This window comes from Pipistrellus kuhlii, unplaced genomic scaffold (assembly GCF_014108245.1).
Source record: "Pipistrellus kuhlii isolate mPipKuh1 unplaced genomic scaffold, mPipKuh1.p scaffold_m20_p_19, whole genome shotgun sequence".
NCBI classification, from domain to species: Eukaryota; Metazoa; Chordata; class Mammalia; order Chiroptera; family Vespertilionidae; genus Pipistrellus; species Pipistrellus kuhlii.
Genome location: NW_023425504.1, coordinates 21,317,305 through 21,345,287, shown reverse-complemented (window position 1 = coordinate 21,345,287; position 27,983 = coordinate 21,317,305). Strand labels below are relative to the sequence as shown.

Below are 27,983 nucleotides of genomic sequence, written 5' to 3'. Positions count from 1 at the left end.
GGAGGGGCAACGGAGGCAGATTGAAGAGCATGCAGGGCCAGTAGCTGTAGAATTGAGGTTGGATCAGGATGGCAGTTTGAAGCGCTGGTTGAAGGAGGGAAGTGACAAGCTGGGCTGTGGCAGGAGTGGGTGGGAGGGCAGTCAGGCTCTTAAAGAAAACAGCATATGTGATCTCTCAAGCATATTCCTAAGTATATAAAATCTTTTGTTGCTGAAGTGTTCTGAGATGCATGGTTAAAACAACCTTCATCCCCTAAGATCTACTTTTTAAGTCTAACATCTCCTGTAGTTATCAACAGCATATATGGCCTCTAGAGGTTAGTAGTATGCTAAACTGACCAATATGATGGTTGTAACTATCCATAGAGTTTGTCTCCAAAGAAAAGAATTGTTTGGCACAGCAGAAATATAAGCTATCTAGGCATGTTGTGAAGCCATTTGAAAGTAATTCAAAGCTAGTTTTGTGAATATTGGTGTAGTGCTCTAGTCACATTCTGCTGTAAAACGTTATGGCAAGTACAGACAAATTTAAAAGAAAAAGAAAACAGCACATGAACTCTCCATTGTGACAGTACACTGATCAGAGAAATATCACTTGCAGACCTGGAAATTGCCAGGGAGTCACATAGTGATTCTTGCTGCAGCCTCTTCCTCACTCCAGAGCTGAGGCTGCAGGGCAAGGTAAATGGACTTTTGCCATGTGACAACTATACATAGCATTCTGTGTTTAGTCACCAAAGTCAAGACCAGGAGCCCGGAAGTACCATTCTCAGTGGAGCTGAGTGACCCAGATGCCAAGGGGAGCAAGGAGGCTGAATGGCTCTATTTGCTGGAGGGGAGGGTCAGATATCGCTCTCTGAATGTCCGCTAAAGAAAACAAGCTCCAAGAAGAGGACAGAGAAGCCCAAGGTCAGCCAGGGATCACAAAACAATACAAAATCCAGTTCTGATTCACTGAGGCTTGCCATTTGCCAGGCATTGTGCTATGTGGGGTCTTCGGAAGCGCTACTTCAATTCTTAGGAGACCACTGGGAGGCAGGTGTAATTAATATGACACACACACCCCCCTCACTATAGAGATGAGGAAGCTGAGGCACAGAGCAGTGCAGTGCCTTACAAAGGTCACATACTTAAATCTCCAAGGTGGGATTCAAACCAGGTCTTTCTGAATCCAAAACCCATTCTTTTTTTCTTTTTTAATTATATTGATTTCAAAGAGGAAGGGAGAGGGGGAGAGAGATAGAAACATCAGTGATGAGAGAGAATCGTCAATTGGCTGCCTCCTGCATGCAGCCTACTGGGGATAGAGCCTGCAAACCAGGCCTGTGCCCTGGATAGAGCATCAGCCTGCGAACTGAAGGGTCCCAGGTTTGATTCTGCTCAAGGGCACATGCCTGTGTTGTGGGCTTGATCCCCAGTGGGGGATGTACAGGAGGCAGCCAGTCAATGATTCTCTCTCATCACTGATGTTTCTATCTCTCTTTCCCTCTCCCTTCCTCTCTGAAATCAATAAAGATCTATTTTTTAAAAATAAAATAAAATTATTATAATTCCTATAGTGAGCCTAATTAAATAAAATATTGGAAAAAACAAACCCAGTCTCTGAGTTTGTCCTCCACAACAAGACACCTTCACTATTATATGCTTTACTCACTTATTTTCTTTTTAAAAAAATATATATCTTTATTGATTTCAGAGTGGAAGGGAGAGGGAGAGAGAGACAGAAACATCAGTGATGAGAGAGAATCATTGACCGGCTGCCTCCTGCACATCCCCTAATGGGAATGGAGCCCACAACCCAGACATGTGCCCTTGGCTGGAATCGAACCTGAGACTCTTTAGTCCGCAGGCTGATTCTCTATCCACTGAACCAAACCAGCTAGGGCTTATTTTATCTTATTTATTGACTGTCTTCCCCATTAGGTCAGGGATTTTTATGTTGAATCCTGAGATCTCTCCAGCTCTTAGAACAATGCCTGGCACAGAGTACATGCTCAATCAATGTTTGTGAATCTCCCAGACAAACTAGTAAGTGACAAATACAAGTTGCAGAACAAGAATTAGTAATCTAGCCGAAACCAGTTTGACTCAATGGATAGAGCGTCGGCTTGGGGCCTGAAGGGTCCCGGGTTGGATTCCGGTCAAGGGCATGTACCTTGGTTGCGGGCATATCCCCAGTAGGGGGTGTGCAAGAGGCAACTGATCGATGACTCTCTCTCATCGATGTTTCTAACTCTCTATCTCTCTCCCTTCCTCTCTGTAAAAAGTCAATAAAATATATTTTTTTAAAAAGAATTAGTAATCTAGTTTATGTAAAGAACAATCACAAAGCACCACTCTATACCTGTACATATACATGCTTATAAATATTATTGCATGCAGTAGGCTCTGGAAAGATAACATCAAAGTGATAACAGTGGTTATAACTGGGTTATTCCCAAAGGTTTGGGATGGGGAGAGGGTGTCAAAGGAGACTTCAGTCATATCTGAAATGTTTTCCCTTTTTCCTCCCAGGAAAATGTATTTCTGTATTATTTTTGTGAGATTTAAAAGAAATAAAAATGAATCAATTGCTCTAACTGGATAGAGAATTGGCCTGCAGACTGAAGGGTCCCAGGTTCAATTTCAGTCAAGGGCACATGCCCGGGTTGCAGGCTCGATTTCCAATGGGGGCATGCAGGAGGCAGCCAGTCAATGATTCTGTCTCATCACTGATGTTTCTATCTCTCTCCCTCTCCCTTCCTCTCTGTATACATGTATATATACATGTATACATGCATATAAGTATAACCAATGAACATAAAACTCTGGGGAGGGAGGGTATGTATGGGAGGAAGGGGGGCAAAAAAAATCAATAAAATATATTAAAAAACAACAACAACAAAAAATTCTCTGCTACACCAGCTAGATGCCCTGTAATTTCACTCAATTCTGATGCTATCTACCCAGAAATAGCATCAGATTCCACAGGTGAAGGGCTCAGTCTCACAAGATTGCCTTCCCCAGTTCAGACGCCAGTTGCAAATCCAGGTTATCACCTGTGCTTCTGACAGACTGGCTATAGATGAGAGGTTCCAACGACCCCCTCCTTGAGTTTGATTAATTTGCTAGAATAGCTCACAGAACTCAGGGAAACACTTACTTAGGTTTACCAGTTTATTAAAGGATATGATAAAGGAGGATAAAGATGAACAGCCAGATAAAGAGATACATAGGGTGAGGTGTAGGAGGGTCCTGGGTGCAGAAGCTTCTGTCTCCGTGGAGTTGGGTGTGTCATCCTGTGTGGATGAGTTCACCAGCCTGAAAGCTCTGCAAGCCCCAGCCATTAGGATTTTACAGAGGCTTCCTCACACAGCTTGATAAATTATTAACTCCATTTCCAGCCCTTCTCCCCTCTCTGTAGGATTAAGGGTGAAGCTGAAAATTCACAGTTTCTAATCATGGCTTGGTCTGTCTGGTGACAAGCCCACATCCAGGAGCCATCCAGAAGCCCACCAAGAATAATACTTACCTCAATAGAACAAAAGATGTGTCTATTGCTCTTATTATTTAGCAATCTACAAGGGTTTTAGGAGCTATGTTCCAGGGACCAGAAGAAGAGACCAATATATATTTTCTATTATCTCACAATGATCTTAAGAAGAAAAACTTTGGTTGAGTGTGTGTGTGTGTGTGGGGGGGGGGGGGGGGGAGGAGCCAGATCAGAGTATGTTAAGAGGAGGTTGGAGGAAAAAGATGAAGTAACAAATGCAGGTCGCTCTTTTGAACAAGTTAGAAACAAAGGAAAGAGAAATGGGGCAATCGCTAAAGGAAACCATTTTTGTTTTTCTTCAATTGGAGAATAAACAACATATTTGTGTGCTAATGGAAAAGGTGTGGTAGAGAGAGAAAATGATGATATAGGAGAGGGGCAACTGCTAGAGCAAGGTCTTGAGGTTAGTGAGAGGGGAAAGGGATCGACTGCAGAAGTGGAACATAGACAGTTCATTATAGTAACAGAACTTCGCAAAGACTCAGTATTGTGCCTTCAACCCTAATGCTTGGAAAAGACCTTAGAAATGATGTACTCCAGCCGAGACCAGTTTGGCTCAGTGGTAGAGCGTCGGTCTGCGGACTGAAAGGTCCCAGGTTCGATTCCGGTCAAGGGCATGTATCTTGGTTGCGGGCACATCCCCGGTGGGGGGTGTGCAGGAGGCAGCTGGTTGATGTTTCTCTCTCATCGATGTTTCTAGCTCTCTATCCCTTTCTCTTCCTCTCTGTGGAAAATCAATAAAATATATTTTAAAAAAAAAGAAGTGATGTACTCCAGAAGGAACTCTTATCATTTGCAGCAACCTGGATGGAATTGGAGAACATCATGCTGAGTGAAATAAGCCAGTCAATGAAAGAAAAACACCACATGACCTCAGTCATTTATGGATAATAAAGAACATTATAGACTGATGAACCAAAAGATAGATATAGAAACAGTAAAGCAACAAGCAGACTGTCAAATTACAGCGGGGAGATCTGGGGGAGATAAGAGATCAACTGAAGAACTTGTATACCTGCATATAAGTGCAGCCAATGGACCCAAAACTCTGGGGAGGGTGGGCATGTATGGGAGGGGGGGAGCAATGGTAAGATAAGTACACAGATAATAATTTAATAAATTTTAAAAAATCCTTTTTTTAAAAAAAGGGATGTACTCCAACTTTATTCTTATACAGGAATTGCCTCAGGCAGTTAACCCCCACCCCCACCCCCAAAAATTCTGGTCCAGCCTCTGCTTAAACATCTCCACTGATGATGAACTGGCTACTTCCCAAAGTGGCCATTTGCATTTTACGTCCCCTATAATGGTTAGGTAGCTCTTCTTAATTGTACTGCATCAAAACCTGTCTCTCCGGCAGTTTCACACACTGGACCAGGCTCTGTGCTTCAGGACCACAGAAACTCATGGTAATATAAATTGCCAAGCATTTTTTTAGATTTCAAGCATTCTTCTTCTTTTATTTTCTTTTTCTTTCTTTCTTTCTTTTTTTTTTTAATCCATAGCTGAGGACATTTTCATTGATTTTTAGAGAGAGGGAGAGAAAGAAAAAGATACATCAATGTGAAAGAGAAACATCATCTTGGGTTGCCTCCTGTATGTGCCCCAAGCAGGACCTGAGATTGAACCTGCAACCTAGGCATGTGCCCTGACCGGAAATTGAACTGGTGACCTTTTAGTGCACAGGATGACACTCCAACCAACTGAGCCACACCAGCGAGGGCTTCAAGAACTCTTTTACAGACCCCTCTCTCACTGAATCCTCACAAAAGCACACGAGGAAGGTATTCTTTTCTCCACTGCACTGATGAAGAAACCGAGGCTCAGGGAGATTAAGTGACTTACCAAAGGGAGCAGACTTGTAGGAAATTACAGAACTATGAATTCAGCGAAAGTTCCTGAGTTCATAACCCACACTTTCCTCTCCTCCACTCTGCCTTGGGTCCCTCCCTCTCTCCCACAGGCCAGCCCTTCAGTTTTTTAAAGACAGCTGTTATATCCCCCATGAGGTTTCTCCTCTAGTTAAACATACCCAATTCTTTCAACCACTTCTCATCAGGTGTCCCTTCGCTCCTAGTCACTCCTACAGGTGGGCTTCAAAACCTAAGCACCATAGTCCAGGGGTGGTCTGGCCACACCCCCTTTGCTCTGTACCCTGTCCTGCCATTCCTGTAGCCTGGAATAAAATTCCTGTCTTGGCAATGAAGCCTCATCAATTTGTTGTCTTACTCATTTTTCCCTCATAAATATGAATGATTTGCGTGTGTGTTTGGTCTGTTTTGTTCCTTTACAATGTCTTCGGTCCCCATGAGCCCCGAGGAAACAAGTGTTACATGAACACAGAAGGAGATGCATGAGGCAGCCCCGACACTTAATTATACTTCAAAAAGTGCGGAGAAGTGTGAAACTTACCTGACTGGCTAGATTAGGCATGTGGCCCCTATGTATCTTTGAAAGGAGTGTGTTCTCCCTCTGGATCTTGATGAATGAAACTGTGTCGACTTATTGCATCCGCATGGATTTCCTGCAGCTCATAGCATCTGGCAGACAGGAAACAAATCAAGTAACTATTCTTCCCAGCCTGCTCTTGCCAAACTGGCTGCCAGGGGACCCTATGAACAGAACTTCTGATGATGCCAGCTGGCCAACTGGAATGGGTGATTGAACCGGGGCAGATTTTTCCTTGTGCCTGAAGGGAGTAGCCTAACTTCTAAAAACATGGGAGCCATCCTGTGATAGTTAATACTGAGCTGTAGACTTCATGGGCCTAGAACACACTGAAGGCAGTTGACCCTGGTCCCTTCACTGTCCTGGCAGGGACAGGCAGGCTTATTTTTCTTCAAGGGGTTGGTAATCTGAGCAGGATGCCAAAGATGGCACACAAATCCATTAGCAATGGCACTGGGACCAGTTACAATGCTCTTTCCCTCTCCCTTTCCCTGCCGTTTGTGGGCACCGCTAGCACCACTGGAAGAGCTGACCCCTGGGTCAGCCTGTGCCCAGCTTGAGGTCCTTGTGGCCACCTCTACCAACCTGAACTAAATCTCCAGCACATCAAAGAGATCATGCTCACCCAGCCGGTGTGGCTTAGTAGTTGAGCATCGACCCATGAACCAGGAAATCACAGTTTGATTCTTAGTCAGGGCATGTGCCCTGGTTTCAAGCTCGATCCCCAGTGGGGGGGGGGGGGGGCGTGCAGGAGGCAGCTCATCAATGACTCTCATCATTGATGCTTCTATCTCTCTCTCCCTCTCCCTTCCTCTCTGAAATCAATAAAAACATATTTTTTAAAAGAGATCATGCTCTTAGCATGATCCAATTGTGAGTGGCTGACCACTCCTGACAGGTGAAAGCAGAGAAAGAATGTGGCTTCTCCAAGGCCACAGAATGTACAGCTGACAATGACAGACTCAGTGCCAATAAAGTCACAGGCCCTATTTTTTTTTTTTATCTCCAGAAACACACGAATGACAATAAGGTGTGATACAAGATACAGTCAACAATGCTTCATGTTGAGATCTCATCAGCTTCTGCTCATTCAAGTTGGAACAATGTTCAAGTGAACTCAACCCACACATGGGTCACTGAAACATTGAAGTCAAGGCCTTGGATCATTTACAAAAATGTCGCAAGCACAAGAGGGGATTATCTTCTCTCATTTACTTCACACGAGTGGCAGGAATGGTTGGTCTCACGGAGGAGCTACCATGGATTATGGGGCTCAGATAGCAGAGTTGAGTGAGTCTCTAGGAAAGAGCTCTAAGACCAGAACTCTCTCCCCTATGATGCACCCCACGTCTGAAATCTCCACCATGAGAGCCACTCCTTCGGGTTAAGGCATTCAAGGCCCCTATCACAAGGCAAATACAGGGTTTGGCAAAAGTAGGTTTACATTGTATGTGAAACAGAGCTTATTCTTTTATTATTTATTGATTATTGTATGATTTTCCATACGACAAACTGTAAACATACTTGTGTCCCACCCTGCATTTCAGAGTATAGGCAACTGACTAAACATCTTCCCATTTGAGCCACACTGCCTGGGTTTGAATTCCAACTCCACCACATATTGGCTGTGCAATCTTGGGTGATTCGTTGAAGCTTATAAGTGCTCTGTGCCTCAATTTCCTCATCTGTAAATTGGGGGTAAAGTTAGTTTGAGGATTCAATGAGTTAATACATGTAAACTTGGAGCAGTGGCTGGCACATAAAAAGTGCTCGCCCGATGTTAACTGTTATCATTATGATGGGGTAAGACTATGAAGGGCTTTGTATTTCAGGCAAAGGAACAATGTGGGCTCAGGTCCTGCCTGGTTCCTAGCCCCTACTCCTCCCCGCTCCGTGACTGGAGCCACTTTCTGAAGATCCACCAACCCCCTTGCTACAAGCTCAGCCCTGCCCCAGACTCTAGGCCAGAGGGACATCAGCAGCTCCAGCCAAGCACTCTGAGATTCTGTCTGGGATCACTCTTGATGTCTCAGTTCTGGCTGTTAAATCCTTGCCTTTTCTCTTGTGTTTGCTTTGGAGATCTTTAACTTAGTTGAGGACTTGGGGCATAGTCATCTGAGAGCCACTCAGGATACCATATGATAAAATTCTGGGTTGGGTGTTACAGACTACAAGGATTACATGAAGGAGGAAATTATTAGGTTTAGAGGAGTCAAGCAGAACTGCCTGGAGGAAGCAGAGCTGGGATAAGTAACATTTGCCCTGGCAGAAGGTGGAAAGGAAAAACTAGAGTCTGGTTACCTGGCTATACCTTTAGCCCCTAAAACTCACTTTTTAATCTAGTTCCACTTTCCACTCCTCACTGTCTGTCCTATCCCACTGCAGTTAACGAGGTCATGTCCAGTTGTATCTGGAAAGATGGCAATGCTACTGAAACTGAAGACAGCAGTGGCATCTCTGGATGGACAAGACAGCATATCAATGACTTCTGTTGGTTGGAGCTCCGGGAGGAAGCCCTTGAAATAAAACTGATGCTGGATCTTTAAAGCCACCATCATTATCATTTGAAGCCAATTGTATCATTCTTGAATACCTCCCAAGAGGAAGAAGATCAGGCCTTTATTGTCTTTCTCAAACCTTCAGCATCAGGTTCAACTTGGGGTGAATCAAGTCATTCCCATAATCCTTTGGAAACCAGCTCACCACTCCTCTGGCTTGGAGTTGACCAGTCCTGCCCTCAAATGACAGATCATAGACATGGATAATAGACAGGATTTATCTATACCAGTGCTTTTCAAACTATCTGTGGTGAATGATAGAGGTTTTTTTTACAGTGCAAAATTTTTATATTTAGAATTACAGCTGGAGTGAGTTTAGATGATCCCAATTTTGTTAGCAACATCCAGAGCATCATAGTCAGGAGCCAAGCATATGTCTTCTTTTTTCCATCAGGCCTGATCAGGGTGTTGACCTTGGCCACGTCAATGTTATAGAGCTTCTTCACAGCCTGTTTGATCTGGCACTTGTTGGCCTTGACATTCACAATGAACACAAGTGTATGGTTGTCTTCCATCTTCTTCATTGCTGTTGATTCGGTAGTCAGGGGGAATTTGATGAGGGCATAGTGGTCAAGCTTGTTTTTCCTGGAGACACTTTTATGTGGGCAGCCTTCAAAGCCATAGTGTCTTGGGCCTTCTGAAGGTGGATGAGGTGTGAATCTTTTTTGTGACTGTGGATGCCTTTTAGCTTTGCTTTCTTTGCCTTCAAAGCCTTTGCTTTGGCTTCAGCTTTGGGAGGAGCAGGGCTCCCTTCTTCATTCTTTTTTTTTTTTTTTAATATATCTTATTGATTTTTTACAGAGAGGGAGAGAGAGGGATAGAGAGTTAGAAACATCGATGAGAGAGAATCATCGATCAGCTGCCTCTTGCACATCCCACACTGCGGATGTGCCCGCAATCAAGGTACATGCCCTTGACCGGAATCGAACCCGGGACCTTTCAGTCCGCAGGCCGACGCTCTATCCATTGAGCCAAACCGGTTTCGGCCCCTTCTTCACTTTCGGCGCCATCTTCATGAAAAGGAGATTATATCTTTTTTAAATTTCCAATCTGTCATGAACACATACTTTTGTAGAATTTTTTAAAAATGATTCATACACTTCGCCAAGACCGGTTTGGCTCAATGGATAGAGCGTCGTCTTGGGGACTGAAGGGTCCCGGGTTGGATTCCGGTCAAGGGCTTTCCCGGTTGCGGGCATATCCCCAGTAGGGGGTGTGCAAGAGGCAGCTGATCGATGACTCTCTCTCATTGATGTTTCTAACTCTGTATCTCTCTCCCTTCCTCTCTGTACAAAATCAATAAAATATATAAATAAATAAAAATAAATAAATAAATAAATAAATAAATAAATAAATAAAAATGATTCATACACTTGGATGCTGCAGCAATATCAAATTTCTATGAATATTTCTAAACATTTTATTTATTTTCTTGTTGGACTGGCAGCAATCCACAGGCTGGCACCATTCGAGGCCTCCCTGGACTCCATCTGCTCAGTGAGGAGATGCTGACAGCATGGATAGTGGACTCCGTTAGAAAGGCTGGCTCTGCTGAGATTCTGTCCATTTCCTATTCAAAGGAATGATGGAAGAGATGCCAGGCTGGTGGAAGATCTGCCCCTTGCTAGCAGCCAGGTGACCTTGAACAAGTTACCTAACCTCTCTGAGCCTCAGTTTCCGCATCTATAAAAGGAGGATGATGTCTAATACAGCAGTTTCCCTCCCTTATTCGCTGGGGATATGTTCCAAGACCCTTTTTGGATGCCTGAAACTGTACATAGTACCAAACCCTGTATATACTATGTTTTTCCCTATACATACATACTTATGGTATAGTTTAATTTATAATTAAGCATAGTGCCAGGCCTGTGTGGCTCAGTGGTTGAGCATTGACCCATGAACCAAGAGGTCCCTAGTTTGATCCCCAGTAGGGGGCATGCAGGAGGCAGCCGATCAGTGATATTTCTCTCTATCTCTCTCCCTTCCTCTCTCTCTAAAAATAAATTAAAAACCATATTTACAATTAAGCACAGTAAGATTAAAAAAATAACAAAATAAAACAATTATAGCAACAATATACTATAATAAAGTTGTGTAAATGTGCCTCTCTGTATCTCTCTTCCTCTCTCTGATAACCAAGAGGGCTACTAAGTGACTAGGGGTCAAATACTGCATACAGTATGGATACACTGAACAAAGGGATGATTCACCTCCTGGGTGGAACAGAATAGGATGGCAAAAATGTCATCAAACTACTCAGAATGGTGCACAATTTTTTAAAAAATTAATTGTTTATTTCTGGGATTTTCCATTTGATATTTTTGGGCCATGATTGACCGTGAGAAACTGAAACCATGGAAGGTGAAACCACGAATAAGGGGTTACTACTCCAGTAACTTTCTTGTGAGGCTGTTATGAGAATTAAATGAGATATAATATATGGAAAGTAGTTGTCACAGTGCCTGGCATGTGGCTAATTCTTACTATGTGCTAACTATAACAATATTGTCTACAAAGCAGATGGGCTACAGGCAACACAATGTATTCCAGGTTTAAGAGTCATTCCATTTTTTTACTTGGAATGCCAGCATGGCCACCTGCTCCATTTTGTCATATTTGAGATGGAAGTAACATTCAGAAGCTATCTCTAAGATGTGGGGAGGATCCAATGCTCAGCTCTGCATCTGTCTTGCACATAGTAAGTCAATTACTGGTAGAGTCCAATTATGTTCACATGTTTTCTCTAATCCTAACTCCTACTCTGCCATAGAACATTCAGAGAGAAACATGCCCTCAGCTGGAAGAAGAATAATTAGCCATCTTCCATCATTTTGGTGTCTGAAACCAGAAACTGTATATTTTTGAATCAGTCAAAAGCTTTTGGTCCTAATAGAAGGAGCATGGGCATTTGCATCAAAGAGACCTATTTGAATACTGTCTCCATCACATACTACCAGTAGCTGTGTATCCTTTAATAAGTTTCTTCACCTGTCATTACCTCAATTGTCTCATTTGTAAAATGCAACCAATGCAATGAACCAGCTATCTCCAAAGTGGGAATTCCACAACACAGAAGCGTTCATAGTAGAGCTCACCCTCTTTCATTTTATTTTTAGTCTGTTCCAAGTTATGCAATTTCTGTGTTGGGTTGCAAATGTACAGATTATAACATCTGGTTTTAACTAAACCAATCCTCCCCAAATGGAAAAGCGGCTTGAAAAGATTTCTACAAATAAACCACAGCCTGAATGAAGATAATATGAAGGATACAAGCACAAGTGAGCAATAGGAAAATGGCAGAGCTGACTAATCTCCCACTGCTAGTATGAGCTTTTTGTCAGCCTCATTACAAAATAAAAGCAACAATGAACAAATTGGTGATAAGAAATAAGCCACACCAAGAAAAAGAGAAAAATATCAAGAAACCTAAAGTATGATTCACATTCACTTTGTAATAGCACACACTTTACGTGTTTACTTTGTCTTATATTATTTAATAATAATAATAAAAGCAATCATGATTAACAAGATCTTTAAAATCACCAAAACCGGTTTGGCTCGGTGGATGGAGCGTCAGCCTGCGGACTGAAAGGTCCCAGGTTCGGCTCTGGTCAGGGGCATGTGCCTTGGTTGCTGGCACATCCCCTGTGGGGGGTGTGCAGGAGGCAGCTGATCGATGTTTCTCTCTCATCGATGTTTCTGACTCTCTATCCCTCTCTTCCTCTCTGTAAAGAATCAATTATATATATATATATATATATATATATATATATATATACACACACACATATATATATATATATATATATATTTTTTTTTAAAGATCTTTAAAATCTAAGCATCCTCAAAATGAATGCTTAATGAACTATGATGGTAGCTAAGATGGTGGTTACTTTTTGTGGCAATTTTAATTTTATAATCTTTTTAAATCCTCACCTGAGGATGTTTTTATTTTTATTTTTATTTTTATTTTTTTAATATATATATTTTATTGATTTTGTACAGAGAGGAAGGGAGAGAGACAGAGAGTTAGAAACATCGATGAGAGTCATCAATCAGCTGCCTCTTGCACACCCCCCACTGGGGATATGCCCGCAACCAAGGCACATGCCCTTGACCGGAATCGAACCCGGGACCCTTCAGTCCCCAAGCCGACGCTCTATCCATTGAGCCAAACCGGTCTCGGCCTGAGGATGTTTTTAAATTATTAATATTTTTAGAGAGGGGGGAGGGAAAGAGAGACAAACACTGATTGGTTGCCTCCCACACCCACCCCGACAGGGAATCCAACCCACAACCTGCAAGTGTGCCTTCACCAGGAATTGAACTGGTGACCCTTTGATGCACAGGACGATGTTCAACCAAGCAAGCTACACTGGCCAGGGCTGGTTTAATTTTTTAAATTGTCTTATAAAAAAACTGAAAATGCACTATGAAGCACTGCTTTGATAGCAATTTTTTCAAAAGGTGGGGGGTGGATTTCAGGATAATTTACTGAGAAAGATGGCAAGCTATTACAGCATAGATAGTGAAGTCTGATATATGCAAAGTGCTATACAGTTCATCAATATGGTATAGAAGCTAGTCTTTTGATATACAGTAAAACCTTTACAGTATTCTATTTTGGACCAAGGTAGGGAGTGACACTCCATTTGTCACTTGGGTACCACACGGAGGTTGAACACTATTTTGTAGCAAAGTCCTTAAAAGAGTTTCAAACTAAAAGATGCACTTTCACTCCCCCCAAAGAAACCTGTACCCATTAGTAGTCGCTCTCCTTTAGCCCCTCCCTCCTCCACCCCACCCCCCAGCCTAGGCAACCACTAACCAACCTACTTTCTGTCTCTACTGGGTTTGCCTCTTCTGGACATTGGGCGACTTGGGACACAGGGTGTCTGGATGTCAGAAATGAAAGGCAGAAGGCACCAAGGGCAACATGCACTTACTGCAGGATGTTGTCTCTGCCAACTGTGTCCAAATGAGTAAGGCGGCATGACATAGAGACATGGGCACACCCTCTGCTCTACCACTTTCCAGCTGTGTGACTCTGGTCTCGTCCCATAACCTCTTTCAGCCTTGTGTGTGAATTCTACATCAATATTGCCTTTTCCACTTACCTCACAGGCTTGCCACCTGGATCAAAGAGATAATTTAAAAATATAAAAAGACTTTTTTCCCTAGCCGGTTTGACTCAGTGGCTAGAACATCGGCCCATGGACTGAAAAGTCCTAAGTTTGATGATTCTGGTCAAGGGCAAGTACCTCAGTTGCCCCAGCCTAAGTGCATGTGGGAAGCAACCAATTGATGTGTCTATCTCACATTGATGTTTCTATCTGTGTTGTGTCTCTCCCCTTCCCTTCCACTCTCTAAAATTCGATGAAAAAAATATCCTCAGCAAACCTCAGAGGGAAAGTAGGGGAGGATGGGGGTAAGGGGAAGAGATCAACCAAAGGACTTGTGTGCATACACATGGGCCTAGCCAGTGGCCATGGACAACAGGGGGGTGGGAGCATATGTGGGGAAGGGTTTGGGATGGGAATGGGGGGATGAGGACAATTATACCATAATCAATAAAATTTTTAAAAATCCTCAGGTGAAGAATAAATAAATAAAATAATAAATAAATAAATACACTTTAAAAACTATAAGGGGTTGTTATTCCCAACCTCCAACTCCTCTTGGCTAAAGTAAGAAAACACTGCCCTGGCCAGTTTGGCTCAGTGGATAGAGTGTCAGCCTGCAGACTGAAAGGTTGAAAGGTCCCAGGTTTGATTCTGGTCAAGGGCATGTACCTTGGTTGTGGGCAGTTCACCGGTAGGAGGTGTGCAGGAGGCAGCTGATTAATGTTTCTAACTCTCTGTCCCTCTCCCTTCCTCTCCGTAAAAAAAAAAAATCAACAAAATATATATTTTTTTAAATAAAGTAAGCAAACACATTTTGCTCACCATCCTCCTTCTCGCCCCAGATTGTCACACCAAAGCCCCTGATGCTAGTTAGAACATTCTTCCTTGCATCTGCTTAAGGGCCAAGGATGAGCATCCCCATCCTGGTTAAAACCTGAATTCATACCAACAAAGGGTCTGCAGTGGCTTTCCTCCCACCTTGCAATCTGTGAGAACTTTCTGGTTTTCTCAATCTCTACTTGGTTAGAGCACCCTCGTGTGTCTCCACGTGGTAATACTTTAGGTATTTTCCAGGAAGAGACATTCTTTTCATCACAGTATCAATAAAATGTGTAATGGAAATTTTTCTTCTCATCACACTCAGGGCCAATGCTTAACACTTAAACTCCAGTTAAGCCATTGCATCCCGACTCTTTGGCAGGTTTCCTGCTTGCGCTCAGGCCTGAAGATTTCTTTCTGCTCCACGTACACCCCTTCCCCCTTAGTCATGTTGAGAAGCTTTAGTCTCATGGTTCATAGGTGGCCACTTGGTCCTGCCACGACTGTTATCCAAAGCTTACACAGTTCCCAAAGTATGATCATAATTTTTTTCTTTCTAAAAAGCACATCACACTTTACTTTGAAGGACTAACCAAAGCCACCTTTGGTTAGGAGAAAAGGTAATTTCAAAGTATTAGGAAGGATTTTTTTTTTTTTTTTTTTTTTTTTTTTTACAGAGAGGAAGAGAGAAAGATAGAGAGTTAGAAACATAGATGAGACAGAGACATCGATCAGCTGCCTCTTGCACACCCCCTACTGGGGATGTGCCCGCAACCAAGGTACATGCCCTTGGCCGAAATAGAACCTGGGACCTTTCAGTCCGCAGGCCGATGCTCTATCCACTGAGCCAAACCGGTTTCGGCAGGAAGGAATTTTTTAAAAGTATTTACTAAATATGAAAGGTATTCAACAGGTAAACCTTTCACAGGAGTCTTCTCATGTAAAGTCCTGGCACTTAAAAAGGAGAAAATAATAAACAGGGACAGTGACGTCTGGCAGTACACACTCAAACATACAAACCCACACACACATTTACACACTCTCACAGCCGCACAACTGTTGCTCAGTGGGAAAGGAGCTCTCTCACTGAGAATCATGTCATGCTATCAGCACAGGTCTTTGGAAGAAGGAAAAATTTTGTTTTATATTTGGAACCTCCAGAATGTTCCCTGTTTCCTCCATCAGCAAGAGAAAGGGAGAGAGAGTTGAAACATCCATGAGACAGAAACATCGATCAGCTGCCTCCTGCACACCCCCTACTGGGGATGTGCCCACAACCAAGGTACATGCCCTTGACTGGAATCGAACCTGGGACCTTTCAGTCCGCAGGCCGATGCTCTATCCACTGAGCCAAACCAGTTTCAGCAACACATGTGACTTTTGGCATTCCTCCCCTCCCAAACATGTTCCTGAAAAGCTGCCTGAAAGTTAATTTTTTTGCAGGACAATTATGATTCCCAACTGACTTCTAATAAGATTTCTGAGCTCCCTCTTCAAGATTGATTTTCAATGTACACCCAACACTTCAGCTCTAAGTTCCTCTGCCCCCTCCCATCCGCTCTGACAGTTACTTAAACCTCATCTGAAAGGTGAAGAAATGATCAACGAAGCATTAAGATCTCTCCTTGACAAAACCGGTTTGGCTCAGTGGATAGAGCGCCAGTCTGCGGACTGAAAGGTCCCAGGTTCGATTCCGGTCAAGGACATGTACCTTGGTTACGGGCACATCCCCAGTAGGGGGTGTGCAGGAGGCAGCTGGTCGATGTTTCTCTCTCATTGATGTTTCTAACTAGAGAACATCTCTCCCTTCCTCTCTGTAAAAAAAAATCAAAAAAATATATTTAAAAAAAAAGCTCTCTCCTAAAAGCAATCAATAAATGCATAAATAAGTGGAACAACAAAAAATCTCTCTCTCTCTCTCTCTCGCTCTCTCTCTCGCTCTCTGCAATAAATTAAAGCTGCCCTGCCGGTGTGTGTAGCTCAGTGGTTGAGCATCGACCTATGAACCAGGAGCTCACAGTTCGCTTTCCAATCAGGGCATATGCCCCGGTTCTGTGCTCAATCCCCAGTAAGGGGAGTGCTGGAGGCAGCCAATCACTGATTCTCTCTCATCATTGATATTTCTCTCTCTCTCCCTCTCCCTTCTTCTCTGAAATCAATTTAAAAAAAATACAAAATTCTAAAAAGATAAACTAAAAGCAGAAAATATCTCTTCTAGTTCCAATAGCCCAGGATCTGTATCAAACCTGTAAATACATTGGCGAGGCTGTTATTGGGAAAAGACATCTGGTATCACCATTTCTAATGCAAATCCCTACATCTGACTTTTGGGGAGGCTGTTTCCCAGGGCTTGAGGGATTTTTGCCCCACTCCCTTAGAGGAGGAGCCGCTTCAGATGGCTGGCATCTCCGTTTTAGGGGGGTTGGTGCTTTTCCTTCTGCTTTCTGCTCCCTCTGCCCCACTCCCAGGTGTCAAATTCCAGAGACCCTCTCTACTGAAATAGAGATGGGTGCTGGGATTCTGGGGAACTCTGTATGCTATACAGCTGGTGGCCTGGGGTAGGACGCTCTAAGGAAAGATTAAATGAGTTGCTAGGGGAGGCACTGTGGCTTTGGTCTCTGATAAAAGAGTTAAGCAAGGGCACGTGCGTCACGGGCCTTTGCAGTCTTTGAACCAGAGATATTATTAGTGCTGATAGCAAAGGGAAATGCCTGCTTAGTGGTGAGGAAAATTAATAGTCCAAGCATTCTTTCCTCCTGCATTCTCCGTGTTGGCATTTTGATTAAAAAAAATATTGCCGCAGCTGTTTGCATATTCTGGAAGTGCGTGTGTATGTGTGTGGTTTGGTGTTTACAGATTTGGGGCTGTGGATGGGAGTTTCCAGAGCAACGGAAGTAACTGCTTGTCAGTCAGGGTGCATTTTGAAAATGAAACCCTGAAAGCTGGGGCCCACTCTGAGGAGTCAGCAAAGGCCAGGAGGTGGCTTTGGCTAGTCGGCTCAGTGAATGAACCACTGGTCATTATTACTTTTTTAATGAATTGACCAAATCTACGAGTTGCTTTCAATGTCCTGCAGATCCAATTCAAGGCAGGAATGTGGGAGTGGGCATCAAGGTTCTGGCTGCTGACACACCCTACCAACACACACACATATACAATGCCCCCCCCACCCGCCGCCACACATACACACAATCACATTTTCCCAGGTTGCCTAACCAGAAGAAGGTAACAAATATTTCTCACACACCTGCTAGGTGCCCCAGGATAGTATGATATACTCATCAAAGAGTTTAGAAGGATTTTTCTTTTAAGATTTCTGTTTTTAGTATTTTTAATTGATTTTATAGAGACGGGGGAGGCGGGGGGCAAGGTTTGTTGTTTCACTTATTTATGCTTCATTGGTTGATTCTTGTATGTGCCCTGACCGGGGATCAAACCCAAAACCTTGGCACATAGGGACAACGCTCTAATTAACTGAGCTTCCTGTCCGAGGACAAAGAGTTTGGAGTTTGACTGGCATGTGAGAACAAGGGGAGAGAAATACAACGTAAGGAAGTTTGTGCCAGGTGCCAAGGCAGCAATACAAACAGAGGATTGAGGGAGGGAGAGTGATCACGCTGGGCTGGGATAATCGGAGGCGGCTTACTGGAGCAGTGGAAACTGAGGCCAACCTTAAAGGACAGGGAGAAGAACCTCGCTATTCAGAAGCTGTGAGGGAAGACATTCTAGATAGAGGAGGGCAAGTTCCAGATGTACTCAGACTAGGACAAGTCCATCCCTTTGGCTGAAACTTGGGGCTTGTGGGAGTGACTTATAGCCAATAGGCCTGGCTTGGATACCAGTAGATCTGTGCTAGAACAAAGGCTATGGTGTCACACAGACCTGCTCTGCCACTTCCTGCTGGGTGACCTTGGGCAAGTGGCCTAACCTCCCTGCAAACTGAGGAAAATCTTAGTTCCTGAGGCCAATCGGAAGACTAAAAGTTTTACATCTAGCACAGAGTCTGACACATAGTAAATGTTCAAAAATGGGTTACAGCCTTAGCCGGTTTGGCTTAGTGGATAGAGTATCGGCCCGCGGACTGAAAAATCCCAGGTTCAGTTCTGGTCAAAGGCATCTACCTCCATTGCAGGCTCCTTCCTGGCCCAGGCCCTGGTGGGGGCACATGCAGGGGGCAACCAGTGGATGTGTTTCTCACACATCGATATTTCTCTCTGTCTTTCCCTCTCTCTTCCACTGTGTCTAAAAATCCATGGGAAAATATCCTTGGGTGAGGATTTTTTTAAAAAGGGGTACAGCCCTGGCCAGTTTGACTCAGTGGATAGAGTGCCTGTGGACTGAAGGGTCCTAGGTTCGAGTCTGGTCAAGAGCATGTGCCCTGGGTGCTGGCACATCCCCAGTGGAGGGTGTACAGGAGGCAGCTGGTTGATGTTTCTCTCTGATCGATCTTTCTGGCTCTCTGTCCCTTTCCCTTCTTCTCTGTAAGGAGTTGATGAAATATATTAGAATAAATTAAAAAGGGTTACAAATGCATAAGATGTCATGAAGGAAAGCTCAAGATTTTTAGGGCTGATTCCCAATATTTGAAGGCCAAGGAGGAAAAGCCTCTGATACTTTCCATCACTGTCAGGCCCAGTGGTGTGAGCCCCCATCCCTCTGGCCTACACTATTGGACCAGCCTCCTAACTTTCTGCCTCTGCTTCTCCCATAATCATTTTCCTAAATATCACCTTAATCATAGCTGTGCTCCTCTCTAGCTCAAGAACCTTCTATGGCTCCCAATTGCTCACTGACTGAACTCCCTAACATGGGGTGAGGGAGGGGACAGGAGGCAAGAGCTACCATTTATTGAGGGAAGGAAAGAGCAAACAGAAGGCCAATGTTAGGAGTTCAAAGGTAAAATCTCATCCTCTTTTAAAAGCCCCTAAGCTCTGGGTTCACAGAAATCAGCAGGTCCCTGAGGGAGAGAGCAGGACACATCTCTGAAGAGGACAGGGCGTTCCCCTAGCCTCTGACTCAGATTCACCTGCACCTGCTCCTTCAGCCAACCCAGGAGAGGTTAAAGAGGAGAGAAGAGGGTGGAGCAGTGGAATACCCCTTCTCCATTCCTAGAAACTCTCTCCTGGGCCCTGGTCTCAGGTTTCTGCAAGAATCCCGCATAGCTCTGGGCGCTGCGGGAATGACAGCACAAAGGGCAGAGCAGGCGAGTCACACGGGTAGCCAGGCGGCCTCCGTGAATGCTAGGCTCGGGACAAAGGCGGCTCGGGGACAAAGTACAGGGAGACTCTTGAGGAGATAAGAAGGACGGTCCAAGGAAGGGGGCGGGGAGAGAGCACCCAGGAGCCTTGGCTGGCAGCCGAGCTCAGCCCGCCGGGGAGGGGGCGCCCTCGAACCTCTTCCTCTCAGCAGCTGCTGGGATGCGGAGAACGGCTACAGGGGCAGTTGGGCTGCTCGGGGCGACTTTGGGGGCCGCTAACAGCCCTACTTTCCCCCCCCCCCCGCCCCCGCGGGCCAGGAGGCGGGGCCTCCCAGTTTACCTGGCCATTTGGGGGCGGGGCCGCCCGCAATCGGGCGGCAGAGGTGGCGGCGGTACCCAGCGCACCGGACTCCCCCTCCACGCCCCCACGCCCGCGCGGGGGCCCTCCCTCGGCTCATTCGTTCTCTCCCTCTCCCCCCTCTCCCCTCCCCTCATTTGCTCCCTCCCTTCTTCCCTCGGAGCCCAATTGCTCAAGCCGCTTCCTTCCCCAGCGCCAGTTCCTCTCCTAGTGGGGCCCGGGAAGGGCTGAGAACGCTAGAGACGCGGAGCCGGCGGCGGAGCGGCGGGACCATGGCCCTGCCCGGACAAGCCGCGACGCCGGTGCCCAGAGCCGCCCTTCCCTGGAGCGCGCACAGCCTGCGGGGCTGCCCGCTGCCCCGCCCCTCCAGAGTGGACGCCGTCAGCCTCGGCAGGTACCGGGGCTCCGCCACCGCCTCCCGGCAGGCCTCCGTGCATGGCTCGCTGACGCACTCGGGAGCGGGCTCGGGGCGCCGGCGGGGAATGCTGCGGGAGCTGCTGGGGCTGCAGGGAGCCGCTCCCGCCGGGTGGCAGCCCGAGGGGCGCACGGAGGAGCAGTCCCCGGGCGGGCCGAACGGCGCGGGCAGCGGCAGGCTGTGCCTGGAGCCCCGGGAGCACGCGTGGATACTGGCGGCCGCCGAGGGCCGCTTAGAAGCGCTGCAGGAGCTGCTGGAAGCCGAGCCGGCGCTGCTCCTACGGGGCGACCCGATCACCGGCTACTCGGTGCTGCACTGGCTGGCCAAGCACGGGCGCCACGAGGAGCTCATCTTGGTGCACGAATTCGCCAAGCGTCGGGGTCTGCAGCTCGACGTGAGCGCCCCGGGCAGCGGCGGCCTCACGCCCCTTCACCTGGCGGCTCTGCAGGGCCACTACCTGGTCATCAAGGTGCTGGTGGGCGCCTTGGGAGCTGACCCCACGCGCCGTGACCACAGCGGCCACCGGGCCTGTTACTACCTGAAGCCCGACGCGCCCTGGAGCCTGCGGGAGCTGTCGGGGGCTGAGGACTGGGAGAAGGCGAGCGACGGTGAGCGGGACAACGCCAACAACAACAGCAGCGGCGCCACCCCCGCCACCGGGTGGACGCTGCGAAGGACTCTGAACTCATTGGGTGCGATGGCCGCGGAGACGACGACGAGAGAGGTGGCGTTGCCCAGCAAGGAGAAGGACTCGGCGGGCAGCCGGATGGCGCAAATTCAGGGTTTTTTTCGCCAGATATTCCCCTTCTTCCAGGACCGTTGAGAGCGACGTAGACGAGAGTGTAGAGAGGGACCGCGCCACTGTAGCGAGGCCTTGGTCCTCCCTTGTCCCAGATCCCACTGAAGGGGCTATGCGGCCCAGTGCAATGGGCCTGCAATGAGCAGACCACATCCCGTCTGTCTCCGGTACAGTCTCCTGTAGTCACTGGCCAGGAGACATGGAGTCCAGGAGTCCTACCCCACCCCCAGCCCGCTCCCCTCCCCCCCAACCAAGAGAGAGCAAAGACCAAGCTGTCCCGGAGCCCAATCCCAAAAGGAGCTGGAGTTAGGGGCAGGAGCGCGGTCCTGCTTGGGAGAGGGAAAGTTAAGCTTCCAGTAGCCATTTCTGATCTGGCACAAGTTTGGGCTTATTACTAGAACGAGTTAAGACTTAACCCCTGACGCAGAGTAAGCGCTTAACTGCAGGCTTGACTTGGCTACTAAGGGGTCACTTTGTGCTGCCAGAGTCAGCCCCTGGCTCCCTGTTCCTGAGACAACCGGGGCTTACTGGTACTTTTTCAAATGTATCATGGATGACTTCTTAAGCATATTAAAGTGGAATTGTTTTCCTTTCACATGACAAAGCTGTCCTTTGATTTTTTTCATTAACCACTGAGGTGGGGGAAGCTTCCAACATTTGCAGGGAAGAGGTCACCCACCCATGGCCAGGAGCTAGTGATCCAGGGCAGGCTCTGGACCTCGTTCTCAGAGCAAATGGCTAAGCTGTGCACTGAAGGAGCTCCTTTCACCTTGACTCTGAGTAGAGACCCACGGTTTAACTATTGGGCTCGTGAGCATCTAGGTCTGGGCTCTGGCACAGTCTCCTCCTAGTGTGTGTAGGGGAAAGAAGGGTAGCAAAAGGGGAAAGCCTCCAGATGTACGTCGCTGATACTTTGTGGTGAGTCATGTCATTTACCTGGACTTCTGCCCTTCAGTGAGACACACCCACTGGCACTTTTTTCTGCGATAGGGCTTTAATCATCATCATTCGCTTTTTTTTCCTTTTAATCCTCACCCGAAGATATGTTTCCATTGATTTTTAGGCAAAGTGGAAGTGAGAGGGAAAGAGAGAGAAATATCGATGTGAGAGAAACACATCGATTGGTTGCCTCCTGCATGTGCTCCCACCAGGGCCAGGGCTGGGGAGGAGCCAGCAACCAAGGTATGTGCTCTTGACCAGAATCAAACCTGGGACCCTTTGGTCCGCAGGCCGACGCTCTATCCACTGAGCCAAACCAGCTAGTTCATCATTTGCTTTTTTAAATTACACTTAATATATAATCTGTAGTTTGAAAAAGTGTTCCCAAACAATTGAACTGAAAGGAGGGGAAAGCAGTTGGAGACTAGAGTTGTGTATAGGGGGAAAAAAGATGGTAAAAGAAAATAGCTTCTAAATATACATGCTGCCTTAGGGAATATTTTTTTAAATATATTTTATTGATTTTGTACAGAGAGGAAGGGAGAGAGTTAGAAACATCGATGAGAGAGAGTCATCGATCAGCTGCCTCTTGCACATCCCCTACTGGGGATATGCCCGCAACCAAGGTACATGCCCTTGACCGGAATCGAACCCGGGATCCTTCAGTCCCCAAGCCGACGCTCTAGCCATTGAGCCAAACCGGTTTCGGCTTAGAGAATTTTTTTTTTTTTTAAATAGTGTATTCCTGTAGCCCTTCCAATGGACTGGTGTGTCCGAAGCCCTCCCATCTCAGTCCTTGAACACCAGGGAGAAATTGAATCACTACAGAATACAGAAACCACCCTGTGCCCAGACATCCAAATTTCCATCTCTGCCCACCTAGTGGGCCTCTTTGCTCTTTTTTATTACCCACTCTGTGCCCCCAAACAATCCCCCCTTCCCTTAATAACCCATTAGATTCTTCTCATCCAGGAAATGATCCAAACCCTTCCTTTTGGTGTTTTCTGCCTGTCCCAGGTCTCTAGGAACGGCACCTTAAACATTTTTATTCCTGGCTTCGGGCATTTGGCATCAGCAGCTGGCATTACCCGCCGCCCCCCCCCCCGCATCTTTTGTGCCCATTTTATAGATACAAATTGGCTAACTGATGCAAGACTTCAGTTTCTGTTCCACAGCCTCCCCCTTGACAACTGCCAGGGTGGGTTGGGCTTGGTGAAGGCTGCCAGGGCAGAGCCTTCCTGCCACATGGCTGAGTCTGCGGGCTGCAGGCTTGGAGGGAAGATTAGCATGTGCCTTTGCCCAACATTCAAAGGACACTTATATCAGTAGTCTCCTCCCCATAGGCTAAGTTTGAACCTAAGCGTCTTAACTATTAGCAGATTTGGGGACCTGAGGCCAGGATCCGCCTGGCTCTTTCCAAAATGAAAACCAAGTCAGCTAGAAGATTTGAAAGCGGCTTTCTGTAGTTTTTCCTGTAGTCAGCTATTTTCCCCCCACAGACTTTTCTCATCATGTGATATTGCCTAGCCTACCTCCTCCATGTAAAATTGAGGTTTGGCTGCAGGGGACGTACTCCCATCCTGAAAACTCTCCATGCTTAACATCAAGCCATTGGCATTTCTGGTATGCTTTTCGAGGCAAGACTGGTATGCTTACCCCAAGAGAAAGAACAAATTCCCTGAGAAACTTCTTTCCTGGGAAGCAAAACGGAGCTGAGCAGATGATGCGAAACTGCATTCTAGTGGGGCTTGCAGAGGAGAAAGGAGACCGGAAGTAGGGTTGTGAGGTGTAAACATGGGGGGAAGGGTGCTGCTCAGAGGGCAGGGCCTGGCCCAGGCTGGAAGATGCTGGAAAGGCTTTCAGGGAAGAAGGTAATTCCTGATCTGAGGTCTGGGAGAGTGGGAGATGGTCAGAGAAGGGGGAGAGGCCTCCTGGCAGAGCCAGTGCAGTGTCTAAGGGCCAGTACACCAAGTACCAGGAAATGTAGGACAGTCTGTTTGGCAGGAAGGTGGGAGCTAGGGAGTAATTAATGACAAAGCTGGAGAAGTGGGTGGGGGTCCAGATCACTGAGGGTCTCATAAGTCACGCTAAAAGAAGTCATTGATTTTCACTTAAGGGTCCTGGGAGCCATGGAAGGTTTCCAAGCAGAGGAGTAACATGAAGTTTTACCAAAATCCCTCTGCCAGTCCTGTTGAGGATGGATGTGCTAGGGGAAAACGAATCACAGAAGCAGTGTTTCTGGAGAAAACCACGAAAAGTCATGGTTCAGCAGAGAAGTTCAAAGACCCCCATAGAGGTCAGTGGCTTTCAAACTTTTTTTTTCTTCTCAATAGATTTTGATCTAATAAATCTAATTTTGAAGCCAGGCGTAAAACTGACAAATTGAGACTAGGTTGCTGAGCTCCACACCCACTGTCTCTGTCTTAGACAGTAGGAAAGGGGGGGGGGGGGATTCCCTGGAGCAAAATTCAAAACCACTGGTGTCGGGAAAAGCTCTCATCCTAACCTGGGTTCCATCCTGACTGCCGACCGTCGGCTTTGAGCAAATCACTTATCTCTCTGAGTTGCAATTTTCTTATCAGCAAAATGGGAGCAATACAATCTCCCTTGAGGTTTGTTCTGAGGATTGGAGATAAGTGCAAGGTCTAGTACCTGCAAGACACACAGGAAATAGGAAATGATAGCTATTGTTTGGCAGAATTGAAAGGTGCACTACAGGCTTTTGTGGTGAAACTATTTTACCTGCTAGCCCAGTCCAGGAAGGATCCTGTGGCTACCTGTATTATCCCAGCTCTAAAATGTGTCCACATTGCTTGCAAGTTATTTCCTCCCTGTGGCAGTTCAGTGGCTTTTCCTCAAAGGAGATATTAGTTCCTCTGCTGATGTTTTTCACAACCTACATTCTTTTTTTTTCAATTTTTTATTGATTTCATAGAGGAAGGGAGAGGGAGAGAGAGATAGCAACATCAATGATGAGAGAGAACCATGGATCGGCTGCCTCCTGCACGCACCCTACTGGGGATTGAGCCCACAACCAGGGCATGCGCCCAACTGGAATCGAACCCGGGACCCTTCAGTCCGCAGGCTGATGCTCTATCCACTGAGCCAAACCAGCCAGGGCCAACCTACATTCTTTTACTTTAGGCACAATTATAACAAGCTGCATCACCTTGTTCTAGGACCATAGAAGTAAAAGCAGCAACTTAATAAGTGCCCACCAAATGTTAAATAGGTTAGATATTGTTTCCAGATAAAATCATATACTGGGCCCTAGCTGGTTTGGCTCAGTGGATAGAGCATCTGCCCACGGACTGAAGGGTCCCAGGTTCAATTTTGGCCAAAGGCTCATGCCCAGGTTGTGGGCTTGATTCTCAATAGGGGGCGTGCAGAAGGCAGCCAATCAATGATTCTCTCTCATCATTGTTATTTCTTTCTTTTTTTTTAATATATTTTATTGATTTTGTACAGAGAGGAAGGGAGAGAGATAGAGAGTCAGAAACATCGATGAGAGAGAGTCATCGATCAGCTGCTGGGGATATGCCCGCAACCAAGGTACATGCCCTTATCGGAATCAAACCCGGGACCTTTCAGTCCCCAAGCTGACGCTCTATCCATTGAGCCAAACCGGTCCCGTCATCATCATTGATATTTCTATCTCTCCCTCTCCGTTCCTCTCTGAAATCAATAAAAAAATATATATTTAAAATAATAATAATAAACTGAAGTCAGAGCTAAACCTGAAATGCTCTGAGATATAAAAGTATACAAGTTGGTTATCTCCTGACCCTTTAATCTGTGAAAATGCCTTCCTCTCATTCCAGCTAACATACCCTACATTCCACACTCAGCCTCCATGTCTTCTATTTCCGTTTATTTTAATGAAAGAGCATGCCTGTCTACTTTCAAGATGTAACTCATGCATCAACCCGTCTCCCTCAAGGGCCTTATTCCCTCAATCCCTTCCTTTCCTGTATCTTCAAGCTCACCCTCAGTTTAGTTCAGTGCGATAACATTTATTGAGTGACTACTAGGAGCCATGCTCTTTGGGTGATGAACAGCCTCAAGTTTCCCCCAGCCTTCTGGCGTAACCTTACGACTCTCTTCTCTTCACAGCCAAGCCTCTCAAAGAGATCACTTCCCCTCTTTACTCACTTCTTTTTTCCCAATTCTTTTTTTATTGATTGATTTTAGAAAGAGAGAGACATTGATTTATTTTTCTACTTACTTATGCATTCATTGGTTGCTTCTTATAGGTGCCCTGACCAAGGATTGAACCCATACTCTTGGCCTATCATGACAATGCTCTAACGAGCTGAGGTACTGGCTAGGGCTTTCCTCACCTCTTAATCACTCCTCAACTCTATGCATTCTGGTTTTTGCCTCCATCATCCCAGTGCAATTGCTTCCTCAAAGGTTGCCTATGATGAACTCCCATTTGCCAAATGCAAGTCCTTATCTTAGTTCACTTCTTGGCCTCACTGGTCAATGTTGGTTACTTCTTCCTCTTTGAAACCCTCTTCTCTAGTCTTCCATTACATCCCCCATAGCTCTAATTACTGGTGTTTATCAAGTTGAAGTCCCAGAAACTTTTCTCTTTACTCTATATTCTCTCCTTAAGGCATTTCATCCCTTCTCTATTCAATCTTCCCACTCTACTCCATCCACGCAGTCAGTTCTTCTTGCTGTTCCTAAAAAGAGCCATGTTCTTCTGAACTCTGGTATTCCTACATGCTGTTCCCTCTCCAGAAATGCTCTTCCCTCTATTCCTTGACTCTCCTCCCACCCCCACCCTGGCAACTGGTTCATTCCCACTTATTTTTCAGATGTCAGTTTAAATGTCACCTCCTTAGGGAAGTCTTCCCTGCCCCTCAGGCAAGGTTAGCACCTCACCTAGTCTGCTCTTCATAGTCTTTTTTTTTTTTTAATATGTTTTATTGATTTTTCACAGAGAAAAAGGGAGAGGGATAGAGTTAGAAACATCGATGGGAGAGAAACATTGATCAGCTGCCTCCTGCACACCTCCCACAGGGAATGTGCCCACAACCAAGGCACATGCCCTTGACCGGAATCGAACCTGGGACCTTTCTTTCAGTCTGCAGGCAGATGCTCTATCCACTGAGCCAAACCAGTCAGTTATGCTCTTCATAGTCTTTAACACTTGAAATTATTCAAGCAGTTATTAGATTAGTATCTCCTCTGTCCTCACTAGACTTAACTTCCATGAGGACAGGGACCACGTTCGTCTTATTCACCACAGTATCCCTAGTTTCTGGTAGATGGAAGGTGCTCGATTAATGGGTATTGATTGTCAATAGAATCATAGATTTGGTCTCAAAAGCACAGAAACAAAGGGCTATGTCATTTGGCTAGGCTACAGTCCCACTTGGGGACCATCCACACCTGTGAGGTCCAGTATGCCCTTCCTAAAAGCCTGCCCTATTAATTCCCAGTCTGCCAAGTCTGGCCTCCTCATTGCAGAAGACAATTCCTTGCAATAAATCACTTAATATATATATCCCCTGCTGGCCCTGCCTCTCTGATTGAACCCTGACTCATACAAAAATCAACCATGTTATTCCAAGATGATAAGTTTATGATCAGATTAAAGTTTATTCATATGAAACATACCTAAAGTTTATTCAGATGGAACATACCTACTAGAACATACCTCAATAAAAGGAAACAAGATTCCTTGGCTCCTTGGAGAAATGGCTGGTTCTAGGGCTAGGGAAGTAAAAAATTATAACAGAAAGTATAAAATAAATATCCATAAGTCCATTTTGATATAAAGAAAT

The 27,983-nt window shown here is 45.9% G+C and overlaps 1 protein-coding gene and 1 long non-coding RNA gene across 2 annotated transcripts; both read left to right on the top strand.

The window, feature by feature from the left end:
- The first annotated feature begins 168 nt into the window (after window positions 1-168).
- On the top strand, window positions 169-22,338 carry LOC118722134. Its single transcript, XR_004988906.2, has 5 exons — window positions 169-317; window positions 3,528-3,529; window positions 4,093-4,105; window positions 5,993-5,995; window positions 22,329-22,338. It is a non-coding gene; the product is annotated as an uncharacterized LOC118722134 (long non-coding RNA).
- On the top strand, window positions 19,894-21,849 carry SOWAHD (sosondowah ankyrin repeat domain family member D). The gene has a single exon (XM_036443516.2). It carries the CDS (start codon window positions 20,308-20,310, stop codon window positions 21,271-21,273), a length of 966 nt encoding a protein of 321 aa, XP_036299409.1. The 5' UTR covers window positions 19,894-20,307; the 3' UTR covers window positions 21,274-21,849.
- Window positions 22,339-27,983: the final 5,645 nt, after the last annotated feature.

Bases quoted from the DNA above. Each gene is read 5' to 3' on its own strand.
- SOWAHD (XM_036443516.2), top strand. From the start codon at position 20,308: ATGGCCCTGCCCGGACAAGCCGCGACGCCGGTGCCCAGAGCCGCCCTT.